This window comes from Podarcis filfolensis (assembly GCF_964270895.1).
Source record: "Podarcis filfolensis genome assembly, chromosome: 9".
NCBI classification, from domain to species: domain Eukaryota; kingdom Metazoa; phylum Chordata; class Lepidosauria; order Squamata; family Lacertidae; genus Podarcis; species Podarcis filfolensis.
The window spans coordinates 9,782,494-9,799,150 of NC_139610.1; the positions used below are offsets into that span (position 1 = coordinate 9,782,494).

A 16,657-nucleotide genomic window follows, 5' to 3' on the forward strand; every position below is an offset into this window, starting at 1 on the left:
AGGATCCAGAATGCAGCAGTCTGATTGGTCCTAAAACAATGCAGCAGTATGATTGGTCCGCAGGAGCCACCCAATCCAGCTCCACAACCTGATTGGCTTACAGGAGAATCCTGGAATTAGCCAATCACGTGCAGCCCATTGTGTAAATAATGTATATAAAGCAGATATTGTGGGGGAACTTTCATTCCTCCTCACCACTATGAGCTGAATAAAGAGCATGAAATCCACTCTCAACTCCGAGTATATTTCAGAAAGGCTTCCTTGGCACTGAGGGATACAGAATGTGTCCTTCTGTACAGAATAGCATTTGAGCATCTGGGTACCAACTGCCAACAGCCATGCCTGCCAACACAAGTTTACCTCTTCATGCCCTGTGTTAGAAATCCTAACCTATTTACCTATTGCAATGCCTTACCTGGAACTCAACAGGGGAAAGGCACTAACTCCCTCTCTTCGAGGGGAAATAAATATGTCACTGATTTGCCCCATTTGACTGACGTTACCATGCATCTTCCAAATTTTTAGCCGTAAAATGACTACTCAATAGGCTCACAACACTCTGCCGTATAGGCAACCGAACGCAGGCTTCAGGTCTTGCTGCTTTTTGCACGCACTGCCCATCTCTGCTGCAGTCTATTTATCACTTCCTCCTGGAAACCGAAATGTGTCCCTTTGAAATGCCATTCTCTTGATGCTAAAGTTAGTCAGACGAAGACAGTAATAAGAGTGCTTGCTATTTTTCTGTAAGATACATGTAAATGCACGAGGCTGCCCTTTGCAGCCACATCCCATAAAATATTGCTTTGCACACCACATCTTTTTAAAGACATGTGCAGTGCCTGTGGTAGAGAACTGTGGCCATGCATAGCTCACCAGGCTCACAGCACAGTGAGTTTTAGCACAGCCGGACTTAAACAAATGCAACCACTCAGGTAGCCCTAAACAGATATATAGGTCTCTTATGAATCCAAACGAGACAGGCTACTCAGTGGCCAAAACATGTCTCCTAAGAGCTTTAAATCAGCAAATAGGAAAGATGATTACACCCATTAACCCTACCTTCTTTGGAAGAGTATTGGGCATTTATTTGGACTGGCTCCAGCAGATAAATGAATAGGCAACAAATGATGAGTTGTGGTTCTGTTAGGGGATCTCCACTATTGTCAAAGTCTTTCTTCTCTGCAAGTGGAGTCATTATGCATTTATAAACCAGGAAGGACTACAGAAATCACCTGTGAATTGAAAAGCTTGTTCCCATTCTAGCATCACACCGAAGACCTGGAATACCTGGGCGAAGGGATTGGGGGAATGTTACAGAGATGGGCTGGCTCAGTGCCTACCCTTTCCCACTGAACTCTATGGAACAAAAGCCGAGACGCAGTTGAGATAAGGCAAAAACCTCTTCCTGGCTCAAGACACATGGGAGGGTTAGACGTTTATCTTTGTTTATCTTCTGCAAGCTTCACTGCCATGATAATAAGTGCTAAACTTCAGGCAATGTTGTTGGAATACAACCTGCCCATCGGTCCTGACATTGGGGGAGCAATCCCCCTCATGTGCCGAATGAGCAAAGGGGTCACATCCTGCGGCCTCGACCATCACACATCCATGAGCACTGTGAAAGGGCCTTCTCTCCAGTCAGCATGGGGGAGCCCTAAAGTTTTGAGAGAGATTGAGATTTTTTTTAGTTTACAAAAGTAGGTGCAATGTCTCTTTTTTTCCAAGTTGCGCTTTCTACAGATCAGTTTCATTTGTTGTGAGACATTAGTGTTGCATTAGGAAGAAAAGGGGGGGAGGTGGAGGGGGTTTGGGTTGCAAGGCTTCTATTCTACTTAGTGTATGTGTGGGGTTTTGTGTCAGCATCACTTGTGTGGGTTCTCTTTACTATTCGCTTGTATTTCTTTGGTGGTGAGAGAAGCTGATTCATTCATAATGCTTTTATCCTGCGCCATTTTCTCCGCCAACGTCGGATAGGATTTCCTTAACTTCCCAATCCTTAAAACGTTTCCCAAGCCTCTTTTACTTCTACTTCTATTCCAATTCCCTTTTTAGTTGTTTTTAAAGTTCGGGATTAACCGTACGTCTCGGAATGCTTTACCGCTTCACCTTCAGAGCCTGTGGCATCGCTTTGCGGGTCTAGAATGGATCCTAGCATTCATGTCTGCAATCCTGCTCCTCCTGAGCCCCAATGAGTCCAGTATATTTGCAGGAGAATCGCCCTGAACGCAGCCAGATCCCTCAGCCCTGAGGATTTACCTCCTCGGGTTTCAAGGTTCGCGGAGCCCTAATGTACCTCTTTTTTTGCCTTGCAAAGCTCAGGACCTCTCCAGAGAGTTGATCCCGCGCTCCTTCAAATGGCGGCGATAAAACAGGAAGTCACCAATGGTTCTATTCTACTTAGTGTATGTGGGGGGGTTTGTGTCAGCATCACTTGTGTGGGTTCTCTTTACTATTCGCTTGTATTTTTTTGGTGGTGAGAGAAGTTGGGGTGGCCTAGGGTGTGGTTGGCTGTTTTTGATTGGCTGTAGTAAAATTTGTTTCTCTCTCTCTCTCTCTTTCTTTCTCTCTCTCTCTCTCTCTCTCTCTGTGTGTGTGTGTGTGTGTGTGTGTGTGTTTGAATCAGGTTAGGCAGATTGATTCGTATGCTGTTGGCAGGTTCTTCTCGTTGTCTCGTTGGGCTCTATATGTGATGAAGGGTGGCGCTGTGGTTTAAACTACAGAGCCTAGGACTTGCTGATCAGAAAGTCGGCGGTTCGAATCCCTGCAACGGGGTGAGCTCCCGTTGCTCGGTCCCTGCTCCTGTCAACCTAGCAGTTCAAAAGCACGTCAAAGTGCAAGTAGATAAATAGGTACCGCTCCAGCCGGAAGGCAAACGGCGTTTCCGTGTGCTGCTCTGGTTCGCCAGAAGCGGCTTAGTCATGCTGGCCACATGACCCGGAAGCTGTACGCCGGCTCCCCTGGCCAATAAAGCGAGATGAGCGCCGCAGCCCCAGAGTCGGCCACGACTGGACCTAATGGTCAAGGGTCCCTTTACCTTACTATAACCTTATTGGGGTGAAGGCGGCGTCTTCTGTTTGTCCCATGTCAGTTTCAGTTTGTTGGTTAGTTTTTTCTAATAAGGCTGCTTCCCACACTATTTGATACCATTGGTCCATGCTGACTCCTGACAGGTCCCTCCAGGGTCTGGCTAGGATGCTTCTGGCTGCTGAGAGTAAGTGGGCTATGAGCTCTTTGTGATGTGAGTGAGCATTAGTGTCTTGGAAGATGTACTGTATATCTGTGTTTCCACAGGGCTCCTTCATGCGGCGGCCAAATACACCGCCAGAGGGTGGAGTGGCTGGTGCACATGCCTACAGTGTGAATGGATCTGCAAAACTCACACCCAAGTTCTTTCAGTGTTCAGGGTTCCCTTGCTGTGTGCACATCAGAGCATACAGACCCCTTGCTTGCAGCCCCACCCACCCCTAATGTAGACTTTATCTTTAGAAAAACATGCATTTCAAGAGGAAACCTGATATGCTGAGCATTTTTCCCCCAGCGAAAAAGGACAAGAGCAGATTCTGAAGGTGGGATGTGACTGTCCAGGATCTTTGCTGTTTCTTTTTCCCTGGGGGCGTATTTCCTTTGTCGCGGCGTATTAACAGATATGCTACATCCCAGTGAGGATGGGTTACTTGGTGTCTATCAACAGAATCTGTATAGAACCATTCCCCTAAGGGATTAATTCAACTTTTGATTCAATCTTGTGAGGTTTAAATTAAATCATGAAGTTACAAACCTCCAAGGAACTAGTGTACTGTTTGTGACCTTCTTTATTACTTTCTGCTGTTTGATAAAGTAGAGAAAATTGATTTGTAACACTGTGCAGTGGTGCTTGTGAACCTAGAATATCAATGTTGAGTACAAGTTGACAATATCAGCTTGCATCCATAGAATGCAATGCAGGAAAATTAATTAATGCTAAGAAATTATGACGATTTTGCTTCTTAATGTTAAATCTGCAATTAAGCCTCAATGTTTTTTGGTTTTTTTTTTTCTCCTATCCCCACGAACATCTTTTAAAAAAGTGGGCAGAATGCAAGCTACGTCATACATTATTCAGTTACAGTGAGAGTTGAGCAGATCCTAACTTCTGTTATCTGGTCACACTAGATACAGTATATGTAAATAGTAATAACAGTATTAAGAAATTGCTTTTTGAACAATAGGATAAAATACATAGTCTTATAATTCCTTTGAGAAGTGAGAGCTGGACCATAAAGAAGGCTGACCGCCAAAGAATTGATGCTTTTGAATTATGGTGCTGGAGGAGACTCTTGAGAATCCCAAGAAGAACAAACCTATCCATCCTTAAGGAAATCAGCCCCGAGTTCTCACTGGAAGGACAGATCCTGAAGCTGAGGCTCCAATACTTTGGCCACCTCGTGAGAAGAGAAGACTCCCTGTAAAAGACCCTGATGTTGGGAAAGATGGAGGGCACAAGGAGAAGGGGACGACAGAGGACGAGATGGTTGGACAGTGTTCTCGAAGCTACCAGCATGAGTTTGACCAAACTGCGGGAGGCAGTGGAAGACAGGAGTGCCTGGCGTGCTGTGGTCCATGGGGTCACGAAGAGTCGGACACGACTAAATGACTAAACAACAACAACATAATTCCTTTAAAACAAATTAACAATGCAGCATAGATAGATCCCAATCCATAATGTATTCTGAGCTCAGATATCATGTCTGCTAACTGTAAGGGGCCAGAAGATACAAATTAAATCAATGTGGGAGAAATTACAGGTGGCAAAGACTAGAGTTATATTTGCCTAACAGAAGGCTCAAAGAGTGAGCCATAACACTTGCTTCAGGATCAGCTGTCACCCTGAAATGCATGTGATTTGCCACCCACAGACAGCAGTGCGATGGATTTGAAGAACAGATATGGCAATCAAACTGTGATGTTTCTAGTGTTATCAAACGCCTTTGACTTCTTTTGATGATTCACCTGAAGAATAGCCTGTAAATCCATTATACATATTTTGCTTCAGCCAGAATCCTGTGACAACTTAAGGGTGTGCAGATACAACCTCCTCCCCTGTAAATTTAGAAGCTGTTGTGTACCTGGCGTTGGCTCAGGAAATCTAAGCAACAAAAAATTAGTGCACTTTTGAAAGGTTCGGACCACCATCTTCATTAAACACCAATCCCAATTGTCTTCAAACATCGATGAAAACCTGCTCCTTGATCTCAGGAGCGATCATGCAAAATTTTGTTACAGTATCTTAGGAGATATCCAAATGCCTACCGAACAATCAATTTCCCAAAATATATAGATTTTTGCTTCCCTCCACATTCTTACCTCTCCCCCAGTTGATGAAGAACCTCCAAACATGCTTCAAATTTCACAAGAGAAAGAATGCAGTGGCAACTAATTTCAGCCAATAGGATTGTAGTAGGAGGTAATGTTAAGTACCCCCCCCCATTGTTAGTAATATTCAAGAATATTGGCTATTTGCCTAGCATAATATCTAGGAACCATGCTGTGGGACAAATTGCAATGGAATATTAATTTCAATAGTTCCTGTTTATGCTGCATAGAAGCTTACAATCACATAATTGGCTAATTAGCTGAAATCAATATGTGAAATCATCCCATCCACAAATGCTATACTTCTTAGTTCTTCTTGCCATCTTAGATTGCCAGGTCACAAAGCCCAAATGACAACAGAAGCTTCAGATGCCAGAATTTCCCTTGTGCACAATTCAAGCCTGCCCCTCTCACTTCATTTTTTGACAACGGCAATGATCCAATTAAAATTTTGCTGGATCCAGATTGCATCATTTCCCATCGCTCTTCTCTTTTGGAAGAACTCCTGCCAAGTATCAAATGGTGCCCAGTAAAAAATGGGTTGGGGGTCTTAGCCACTCATATGGCAATGATGCTCCATAACCTGATCAGGTACATTGGGAAGTGAAAAGGATTTTTCTCTCCTTACCTGCTTCTCCAATGCAATTATTTAAGGGATGGCTTTTTACTCTTGATGTCAGCAAATAAAAAAACAGAGCACCCGATGTCAGTGAAGATTTTATTCCAAGAAACAAAACAGCTCAGTCACAGCAACCATTCCCAGTAGGTCTTGCCCCAATGAAGCTGAACTGAAGGCCTTCCCATCGCTCTCTCTTCCCCCAGTTCTTTCTCCAGCAACCTAAGGCTGCATCATCTTGTCTCTCATTGCTCCACCCAGTACGTTCTGGGCACAATTCAAAGTGTTGGTGCTGACCTTTAAAGCCCTAAATGGCCTCAGTCCAGTAAATCTGAAGGAGCGTCCCCACCCCATCGTTCTACCCAGACACTGAGGTCCAGCTCTGAGGGCCTTCTGATGGTTCCCTCACTGCGAGAAGCCAAGTTACAGGGAACCAGGCAGAGGGCCTTCTCGGTAGTGGCACCCACCCTGTGGAACGCCCTCCCACCAGATGTCAAAGAGAACAACTACTACCAGAATTTTAGAAGACATCTGAAGGCAGCCCTGTTTAGGGAAGCTTTTAATGTTTGATGCATTACTGTATTTTAATATTTTGTTGGAAGCCGCCCAGAGTGGCTGGGGAAGCCCAGCCAGATGGGTGGGGTATAAATAATAAATTGTTATTATTATTACTTCTCTGCATGATCTGGAAGACAGGGAGGGAGGTGAGCTGGTCGCAGCAGGAGGGGGAGACTCCCTGGATTCCTCCGTAACCTGCCTCATCTCATCTCTTGGCCCCACTCCTCTCCTGTCTCAAAGTCTGGATGGCTCTCAGCCACACCCTCTTCTTGCTCACTAAACCCTGCTACTTCTTCAGCTTCCGACACCTCCTCCTCCTAGTCTACTCCCTCTGCCCTCTTATCATCATCCCACCACCAATCCCCTGGATCTGAGCCTTCTTCCCTTAGGAGTTCCCTTGACCATCCAGTTGATGGGACATTGTAGCCCAGAACTTCTGGAGGCCATCACACTAGCAATGTAAATGCAAAAAATATCTCCATCCCCAAACTAGCTTTCCTTTGACACATTTTATTTCTAATGCTTGCCCTTCTGGTTCCGAAAAAATAGAGCCATCTTGAAGATGCAAATTGCTATTAAAACCAAGAAAAGAACTGCATGCCATTGCTGCGCACACTTGGCTACAAAATGTACCTGATGCTCTAGCCTTCTTTAGATACTGTGGTCCATGCAGTTACAAGCTTGTGGCCAGGAAGAGCCATCCCACCTCTCCTTGCTGCCATTTTGAAGTTGGGAACCTGCTGAAAGTACATGAGCTCCCTGCTAAATGGCACAGGGAGCCTACATGTATACAGGAGGCTCTGCAGTTCAACGTGAGGACTGCAACAAGGACAGGCTGATGGGGATGCGACAGGGAGTGAGGGCAGTGAACACAGTGGCACTCTCCCCTCTAATGAAACGGACTGAACATCCAAAATAATCTAAACCCTCTAACAAGAAGAGGTGGGTTCTACTACCTGTGCCAATTACACAAAAACAATTAAATTGTTTATACAATTTATTCTGGGAATGCAATGCAGACACAGAACCTCGCCTCTGCCCAACTAGATTCTATTTCAATAGCCATTCCTTTGCACAGATTCAAACCAGAAGATTAAGAAAACTTTCAGACGAAAGCAGAAATGCTGTCCAATTTCATGCTCCAAAGTCTGTGTCGCCCCTCCCTCCCCTCAGTCCGTACATGCAGAATCCTGTCCACAGCTAGCTTGGAAAGACAGACCTTGCTTGCCCAGGACAAATAAGGGAAAAATCAACAAGTGGGGTTGAAACATTCAATTCCCTTTATTTTGCTCATTGAGGCTGCATGTACTGCATGTTTTGTTTTTGCTTTTAAAGGGGGGGGATCGGGACATCACAGGAAATTGTCATACAGCGAGTTTAAAAACTACAACAGTACATATAGAGATCAAGGGGGTGCCCAAGAAGGGCTAGTCTAATAGCTCGCTCTCCTTTGTTCAGTATAGTTTTTACCACTTTCTCCCTACTGTACACATTTTACAGTAGTTGCATCAGATCAGTAGTTTCACATTATTGAAAATGTCTGTCACATAGGTACAAATTTAGAATCATCACATTACATGGCTAGTCTAGGTCATTTATAGATCAGATCTTATACTACAGTGATTGAAGTTCCATTACAGCCATCCTAAAAGGACACATAATCATTGCCTACTGGAAGCTCACATCTAAAGGGATATAAAAAGGTTTTATTTTATTTTTTTCCAAACTGACCCAGCTCATTACACACTAACAGCAAAAAACCACTCCTTCTGTGTTATGATCCTTGCTGGCAGGCCAGCAGTGGTTTGGAGCCATTTTGCACCAATTGCTATTTTTCTCCCCCAATTTTGGACTCCCTCTGTTTGGATTCTGATCATTTTTGTGTTATGGAGGAATTGCTTTGTTATATCGCTTAGAAAGGCTATTGTTTCTAAGTACTGGTTCTCTTACCAGATATGGTACTTACCACAGCATGGGAGCAGAGGCAAAACATCTTCATCTAAAAAACATACAGATCTATGCTACAATTTGGCAACGAAGGATATGTGCAAATATGAAACGCCTTTTTGAAGAAGCGCTTGATGGGCTACCCACAGAGATTGTCCAACAATATCTGTCCCGACCTGTAGTTGCTTGCAGTTATGCATGACTATTTGCGCCAGAAATGTGGATGTGAATGCGATGCAATGAGGAGAGATGGTATCTGAATTGAGATAGGCATCTGATAGGCACCTGCAGTTCAACAAGAGATTTGTGTATGGCAGCGTGCTTTCCATGCAGAGATTGGACCAGATTGCTCTCCAACCACACAATGACATTAATTCCATATGTGCTTTGATACCGGCAAAGGAAGAACCATCTTCAAGAACAAGATATTTATCAGGCCAGAAAGAAACGAAACCCTGAACTGTGACATAGCAGCTACCTGAAAACATAAGCACACACACGTTTTTCTTTATGTCAGCAATCCAGGGCCAAATAGAATGTATTTAAAAATTGAATCACTAAAATTGAAAGGCAAAAATCGGCAATGCGTCTCATCCTTGAACACATGATATACTAAATATTGATTTCTTAAAAAATAATTTATTGCTTTAATTTTTTTTCCTTTACAACAGAAGACACTCAAAATCCAGAAAGAAAAAAGCTGTAAACGTTTAGTTTGGCATTCACACAATCAAAAGTTAAAATACCTGTATCTTCAACCTACAAAGCAATGGATGGCAAGGATTACGCAGATTGACAGGGTGCAAAACAGAACTTGCGAAAAAGTTCTCTTTTTATTGCTATCTACCTACTGAGGAATACAAAGACGGAAAAGAGCAGGCATAGAACAGGACACAGTGGAATCTACTGGAAAACAATATGCTGGTGATAAAAATGAGGATAGCTGTCAAACTCAGCTGCACTGATCATGGGACAAAATCGTTTCCCCTGCACTTTAGGGAAGGGGGGGAATAAATAGGTAGGTATGTTGTATCTTCAGAAGCAATCACTGCCAAACAATGGTAAGTGCTCCACTGAGACCATCCCTGTTTCAAATGTATAACTACACATGTCTGCTTCAGCATGGGAACTGTGTAGGCTAGAGCCTCGCCCATGGATATTTCCTACCCCATGTGAGACTACCCCACACAGTGCATAGTTAAAACTATGAAACTGGTTACTGAAAGGTGTGGTGTTGGCCGTGAACCCAGACAGCTTGAAAAGGGGACAAACTGAAGGAACTTAAGGCTATCAATTGCTATCAGTGATGGCTCCAGGATAGCATACCAGTCACTGGAGGACAAGAGTAGAAGGCAGCTATTGCATTCACATCCCGCTTGCGGAATTCCTTTTTAAGGGACTGTGGCAAGCAGGATCTAAGCTGAACTAGGCAAGACTTCTGTCCGATCCAGCAGCGATCCTAGGTTCTTAGTCAGTACCCTATCAGTGGCTACTGGCCATGGTAATTAAATGAATCCTCCAGGTTCAGAGTGTGGGATGGGAGAATTTTATCCAGCTCTCTCCCCTCCATCAGTTGACTTTTAAATGTTCAAATCGAATCAAATGCTTTTGAACAGCCAAAAAGCTCAACCCCTTTCCTTTCAAAATATTCTGCCTCCGCCACTCTCCCATTCATTCCTCCAGGACAAATGAGACCCCCCACTTTTGCACTAGGGATAATGGGGGCTTGGAATCAAGTTTCATGATCCACAGCAGGAAATGAGGCCTGGAATATTATTTGCAACCAAAGAGCCTGTTCTGTTTTGCCCCCTGTGGCTCCTTCCCCCAAAGCAAGGCTGTCCCGCCTCCCTTGGTGCCAATCAAGGGATGAACCTGACCCAAATGGTTCTGTTCACATGTCTATCGTAGGTGTCAGGTCACATGAAGGGGAAGTGGCTCCCCCATGCGGTGTGCACAGTAGAAAGTAGGCACAGTCGATTACAATTCGGAAACCACTTCCACTTTCAAGATTAAGTAACAACCAGTTATTACCATATTTTTGGTCTGAGGTGTTAATATCTCAGTACTGAAAAACATGGGATATGTTTCAATGTGCCTTTCCCCACTTGAATATGCATGTGAGCAGGAACTGGGTTGGTAGAGCATGGGGCTCTTAATTATCAGGGTTGTGGGTTTGAGCCCCACATTGGGCAAAATATTCCTGCATTGTGGAGGGTTGGACTAGATGACCCTCGGTGTCCCTTCCAACTCTAGGACTTCCTCATACCCAAGTGCTAAGCATCTTGTCCAAAGACCCCTAGTTAATACTGCAGTGTATTCCACCTACTGCTATATATGCTCACTGGGTGGCTCACGCAGGCAAATGGCTGCCCACCATCTCCACTGCCATCACACCATGGAGTGGGCATGTTCAAGGGCTCTGTGGTTGCAGCAGCCAGGTACACAAGATCTAGATAAAATTCAACTGAGCGCTGCTTTCCCTTTTGCCTGCCTCCTATAACAGCGGTTCTCAACCTGTGGGTCCCCAGATGTTGTTGGACTACAACTCCCATCATGCCTAGCTAGAAAGGCCAGAGCTCAGGGATGATGGGAGTTGTAGTCCAACAACATCTGGGGACCCACAGGTTGAGAACCGCTGCTCTATAATCAACTGCAGGGTGGCACAATGAACCACTTGAATCAATGGGAGGTCTGTGCATGACTCTCAAATCCCCACTGAATCCATTCTCTTCACTCATTTTCTTAGGGCTGGACAGGCACACAAGGCCTTCCATCCACCACGGTAGCCCCTTTGGTTGCCTATGGATCTCTAGACGGAAAACAGGGATCTACTGAACCATATTGGGATTCTCTGGGTGCACTGGTGTGTCTGCCCATGTGGTGTCTAAAGAGTTTGGTTTGGGCAGGTCTGTATACATTCTTAGAGCCATAATCTCTCTGGGGAGATTTTCATTTATTCTGTAAACAAGCAGTGAAAGCCCTAAAGAGCAAACTTAAAAGGAGTAACAACCTTGCGATGGGTGTTTGACTTGAAATCCAATAGGGTAATTGACAGGAATGACTTGAATGGACAAGACATCAGTCATATGACGGCTGCACAAGTTAGTCTATTTTAGCTGCTTGCATTGTGCCAGCCCATAAACTTGCAAATGGATTCTACGATCCTGATACGATCTGAAGGCTCCCACAATGTCATGGGCACCTCTAAGGCCATATTAGTGCATAGTTAAAGAAAAAGAAGAAGGAAGAATCACTGCTTCTGAAGGAAGAAAAAGCTAGATTTCCCCCCCACCAAATGAAAATAATACATTTAGCAACCTGACAACCGGTGTGCATCCTACATAAAAATGTCCACTGGCCTTTTTATTATTTTAGTCACCTCATAATTTATAATAAATAGGTTAATCACAACCGATAAATATGCATCTTTAAGTAAACAAAGGAATGAAGAATTAGTGTTTATACAGAGGATGCGTACATTTCAAAATCATAGATAATCATTGAACTCTGCCAATGAACAGATTACTGGCTTCAAGAACAGTGTTCAGACACACAGGATTATTGTAAAAACCATAACTGTGCTCTGTACCACAGCAAATTTTCTTTATCAAATTAAAGTCACAACGATTAAAACAAAGTATCATTTTTAAAAAGATTTGTGACTTCTAGTTCCAAAACTATCATCGATACATAAAATAAAAACACTTCTTAATGATTTCCCATTTGAGAAGCTTCACATAAAATTATGGCATCTCCTAGAAAAAACTTTAAAATGAGAAAAATATCCCGCCCCGCCCCCATTAATAAATTTTGTTTATATAAAACAGCTAAAGAAAGAGGCACCCCCAAAAAATGTGGGAAAAAATATTGCAAAGGAGGTTAATGCCTTGTTGCCCAAGGTTAAGTTCTTGACAAAGGTATGATCCAGCCAAAGTTAAGTACTTTTGCAGTGCAATTAAGTATGGATAGGACTGCAGTCTCAACCAAACTCAACTGAGAGATTTAAGTGTGTGCCCAACTCCTCCAATGAAATGAATAGGACTTAGAGATGCAGAGAGGCAAACTCCTGGTAGTTGCTTCTCTGCTAAGCGTTGAAACCTCCTTCTTGACTTTATGTCCTAAATAAGACCTCCATCGGGAGGGCCCAGGGCTTTAATATCAAATGTAATACAAATATATGGAAATATATATCCAGATCCCTACACTGGCATACTGCGAAATACCGTAGGTAGACATTTTGTGGCATGGCAATGGACAATTACGCCAGTCTAGCTAATCGATAACTTTTGTTTTTAACTTTGGCTGAATTCTGGTCAATGTTATTAGATAAGCTACTCAAAGAGGGGATGGATGATGTGCGTATAGCATCAATATTTTTGCACTCAACACGCACCCACACACACTTTTCTTTTTCTTTTACAATCAAATATATATAAGCGTTAAGTTCAGCTTTCTAAATATGTTAGTGTACAATATTGTTCTGCCCCATATAATTACATTTGAATATTCTTGATTAAGAAAAATTTCAGCAGTTTTTTCCCTCTTCTTCTTAAAAGAACGCTGCATTTACAGTGCATAGCTGTAACAAAAAAAAGCATCGTCTTGTCATACGGTATGTACACAAAATAAAAATACTCCATTTAACATCTGTAAATACTTAACTACATTCATGAATGTAGTATATAATCTAACTGTACATCCACAACCCCTCCACCCCTCCCCTGAAGATTTGCCCTCAATGTTTTTGTAGCGTGACACCATGTCGGCTCATCGAAGGGACAAAAACACCCAAGAAGCTGGCTGTTAATGAGGGTCTCAAAATTTCTCTACGTGAGATAAATGTTTTAGACGCTGACATGGATGTCACAATTAAAAAGACAGAACTTTAAAACGCTATGGAAGTTTTGAATCCTTCCACCATTTTCTGCCCTTCCCTTGCCTTCGTGAGAGAAGCACAATGAAAGATGGTGGACCGTGTGGATCTGTAGATTTCTTCAGGATTGTCGTCATTTTAAAACAACATGGCGTGAGAAGAAGCTTCTTGAATGAAACAAACAAACAAACAAAATCCCAAAACCTGCAGTGTGTCTCAGGTTGTCAGCAGCGGAAGTTTGAATTTGCTTCATTTTGAAAATGTTCTATGTACACAATTTTGGAGTTCGCATATATTTTTTTTAAAACGTATCTCTATGGAACTGCTGCCATGTCGAATGGTTCTCGCTTGGCACTCTACAAAGATCAAAACCCTCGCCCTCTTCACCCTGGAAAAGCAAAGTTGAGCCTCGGGGGTACACAATTGCTCACACCAGACCCATTTTGCCTCTTAAGCAGCTGTCCATGTAAACTATGTTTTTGTATATGGAGAGAGTGTGGAGTTAGGGAGAAATTTGTAAGCGTGACTTCTTCATTGTTCGTTATTGAAGGACTTGACGTCCATGAGGTATTCGCCATCCCTCCATTTTCCTTGGCCATGATGCACGTTACCTCCGCAAGCTTCGCTGTGCCTCTTTCAGTAAGCTGTCAAAATCCATGGAGTCATACTTGCTCTTAGTAGAGGCAGGATCAAAATCGTCTGAGTTTGAATCTAGAAGAAGAGATAGGGAGGTAGAGTCTTGACTATTGTGACTATGATTATTATTTTTTTATAGAGTCTCCTTGACATGACAGTACGGGCTGGTTTGCATGCAACTTTGGGAATGCAAATTGTACTAGGATTCGTCAAGACTAGAGTCCAATCTGCAATGGATAACAATAACTAATTTGGCTACCTATTTGAGTAGTAGCCTAGCAACTATTACACATTCTTCATGCTATTTATCTGTTTGTTTTTCTTTTCTTTTTTTTTAAAAAAAGATTTTATTAAATATTTTTCATAATACAATAAGACAAAATAAACTAATCTAAATAAAAACAGAAACAAAACAGCAAAGGAGGAAAAAAATAGACAAAAAGAAAAAAAAGAGGGGAAAGGACTTCTGATTGTCTGTCAGTTACATAAAATAAAATTTTCAAAATATGCACTCTTGAATGACATCACACTGATCTACTTTTTTGTTAGGGAATATTTTCAAAGTCTTCCAAACCAAGTAATTCAAATTAAAACATTTTCCTTTTTACACAAAAAATCCAAAAGGGATTCTCTAGTTATGGTTATTGATAAATTTCAACAATAGCTTTCTTCTAATCAAACATATCAATGCTATCGCCAACTACGTCCACAACCATTCCTCCATATTAAACGCTAATATTTCCACCTCTGTCTATACTAGAGTCTCTCTGTGATTATATATTAAATGATATTCCATATTTGTTTTTCCTATTATGCATTCATTAATTTGCATCCAGTTCCATATCTTCCGTTCCCATTTCCTCTTGTATTTCTCATAGTTTTCCATCTTGGTTTTTTAAAAATTACCCCCTTCCATTTGCATTCTTCATGCTACTACAGGTCCAGCCAACATTATTTTTAGTAACGTGGTTTCCTTCCAACCTTATCTTTACTGCTGTGTGGAAGGTGGCTCCTTCCACATCACATGGTATTAAAGCCATTTTGCAGGGGACCATGCCACTGTGCTCCCTTCCCATGCCAATGTGGTACTAGTTCCCAGAAGGCGTGACACAGCTATGCATGCAGTTCTCCCCTATTACCTCAATCTTCTAGTCCATGGGTAGGGAAAATAAGGCCCGGGGGCCAGATCTGGCCCAATCGCCTTCTCAATCCAGCCCACGGATGGTCCGGGAATCTGCATGTTTTTACATGAGTAGAATGTGTCCTTTTATTTAAAATGCATCTCTGGGTTATTTGTGGGGTATAGGAATTCGTTCAACTTCCCCCAAAATATAGTCTGCCCCCCCCAAGGTCTGAGGGACAGTGGACCAGCCCCCCTGCTGAAAAGGTTTGCTGACCCCTGTAATAATGACACAGAGCCCAATGGAAGGAGACTCCGCTACCTCTACAAAAAGCATTAGAAGGGGCTATTTTTATTTACACACTTACACACACTTAAAGGTAAAGGTAAAGGGACCCCTGACCATTAGGTCCAGTGGTGACCGACTCTGGGGTTGCGGCGCTTAGCTCGCTTTATTGGCTGAGGGAGCCAGCGTACAGCTTCCGGGTCATGTGGCCAGCATGACAAAGCCGCTTCTGGTGAACCAGAGCAGCACACGGAAACACCGTTTACCTTCCCGCTGGAGTGGTACCTATTTATCTACTTGCACTTTGGTGTGCTTTCAAACTGCTAGATTGGCAGGAGCAGGGACCGAGCAACGGGAGCTCACCCCGTCACGGGGATTCGAACTGCCGACCTTATGATTTAACCCACAGCGCCACCCGCGTCTTACACACACACACAAACACACACACACTTCAGCAGCAGGGCTACTGGTACAGGACTCTTACCCCAGTGAGATGGGATCTGGATATGTAAGCAAATGCTTACTACAAGCCCCTCAACAAAAACCCCTCTTAGCTTTAGTGCTGCATTTAATTCACAACATATTATGCTGTTTCCCACTTCTTAATGGGTCACAGTTATTCCTTGCAGAATGTTACAAGCCATTTTGAACACAAATTGTGGGCTCATCAGACGTTCTGTTCTGGTAGTTCCATTAACTACAACCACCCTTTAGAAAACAGATTAGTTTAAAATAGATAATAAATTAGCTATTTGTGTTCAGGGTTTTGCTATTCTACGTTTGACTCATTCCCCACCCCCACCCCCTTAAAGGAAAGGGACAGCAATCTTTAAAACAAAAACTCGGAAAGGCATTCTGAAGTTCTGATGAGGAAAAGGTGTGAGGATACACTGACAACATGGAAAGCTCTTCCAGAACTAACCCCCAGTGATGGATAATGTTCAAGGAGGTCTCTTTAAGGCAGCTTATTTCATACCCTAGATGTTTTGAGATACTAAAAATGCCCCTGACTTCATCAATGTGGAAGATAAGTCAAGACTTCAATCCGTCTTTACTGGTTTTATCAGCCAGTGTTTGAACAAATGATTTGCCACCTTTTATATTTTCATCACTGGGCCTCTATCTCTCCGGCAGTCAGCTGCCTTTCTGTGGGTTTACACTATCTATTTAGCCAGTGAAGTGAATTATAGCATATTCACTTTGAACAATGCATATCGCCTTTATCATTTAGACTCGGAGAAGACATCAATTGGCTAGGGGAAATATTGT

General features: G+C 42.9%; 1 protein-coding gene and 1 long non-coding RNA gene across 13 annotated transcripts in view; one reads left to right on the plus strand and one right to left on the minus strand.

The window, feature by feature from the left end:
* Nucleotides 1–16,657, plus strand: part of LOC310770352 — a 516,476-nt gene that overhangs the window by 202,787 nt on the left and 297,032 nt on the right. The gene's annotated exons all lie outside the window — the stretch shown is intronic.
* The window catches only part of PPARGC1A (PPARG coactivator 1 alpha), a 629,161-nt gene continuing 620,292 nt past the window's right edge, over nucleotides 7,789–16,657 (minus strand). For 7 of the 12 annotated variants that reach the window (XM_083630267.1, XM_083630270.1, XM_083630269.1 and 4 more), the window contains one exon: nucleotides 7,789–14,057. In XM_083630267.1, the coding sequence (XP_083486393.1) occupies nucleotides 13,954–14,057 (104 nt within the window). In that variant the 3' untranslated portion in view covers nucleotides 7,789–13,953. The remainder of the gene's footprint in view (nucleotides 14,058–16,657) is intronic. The other 5 variants (XR_014551952.1, XR_014551953.1, XR_014551954.1 and 2 more) reach the window with 2 other exon arrangements.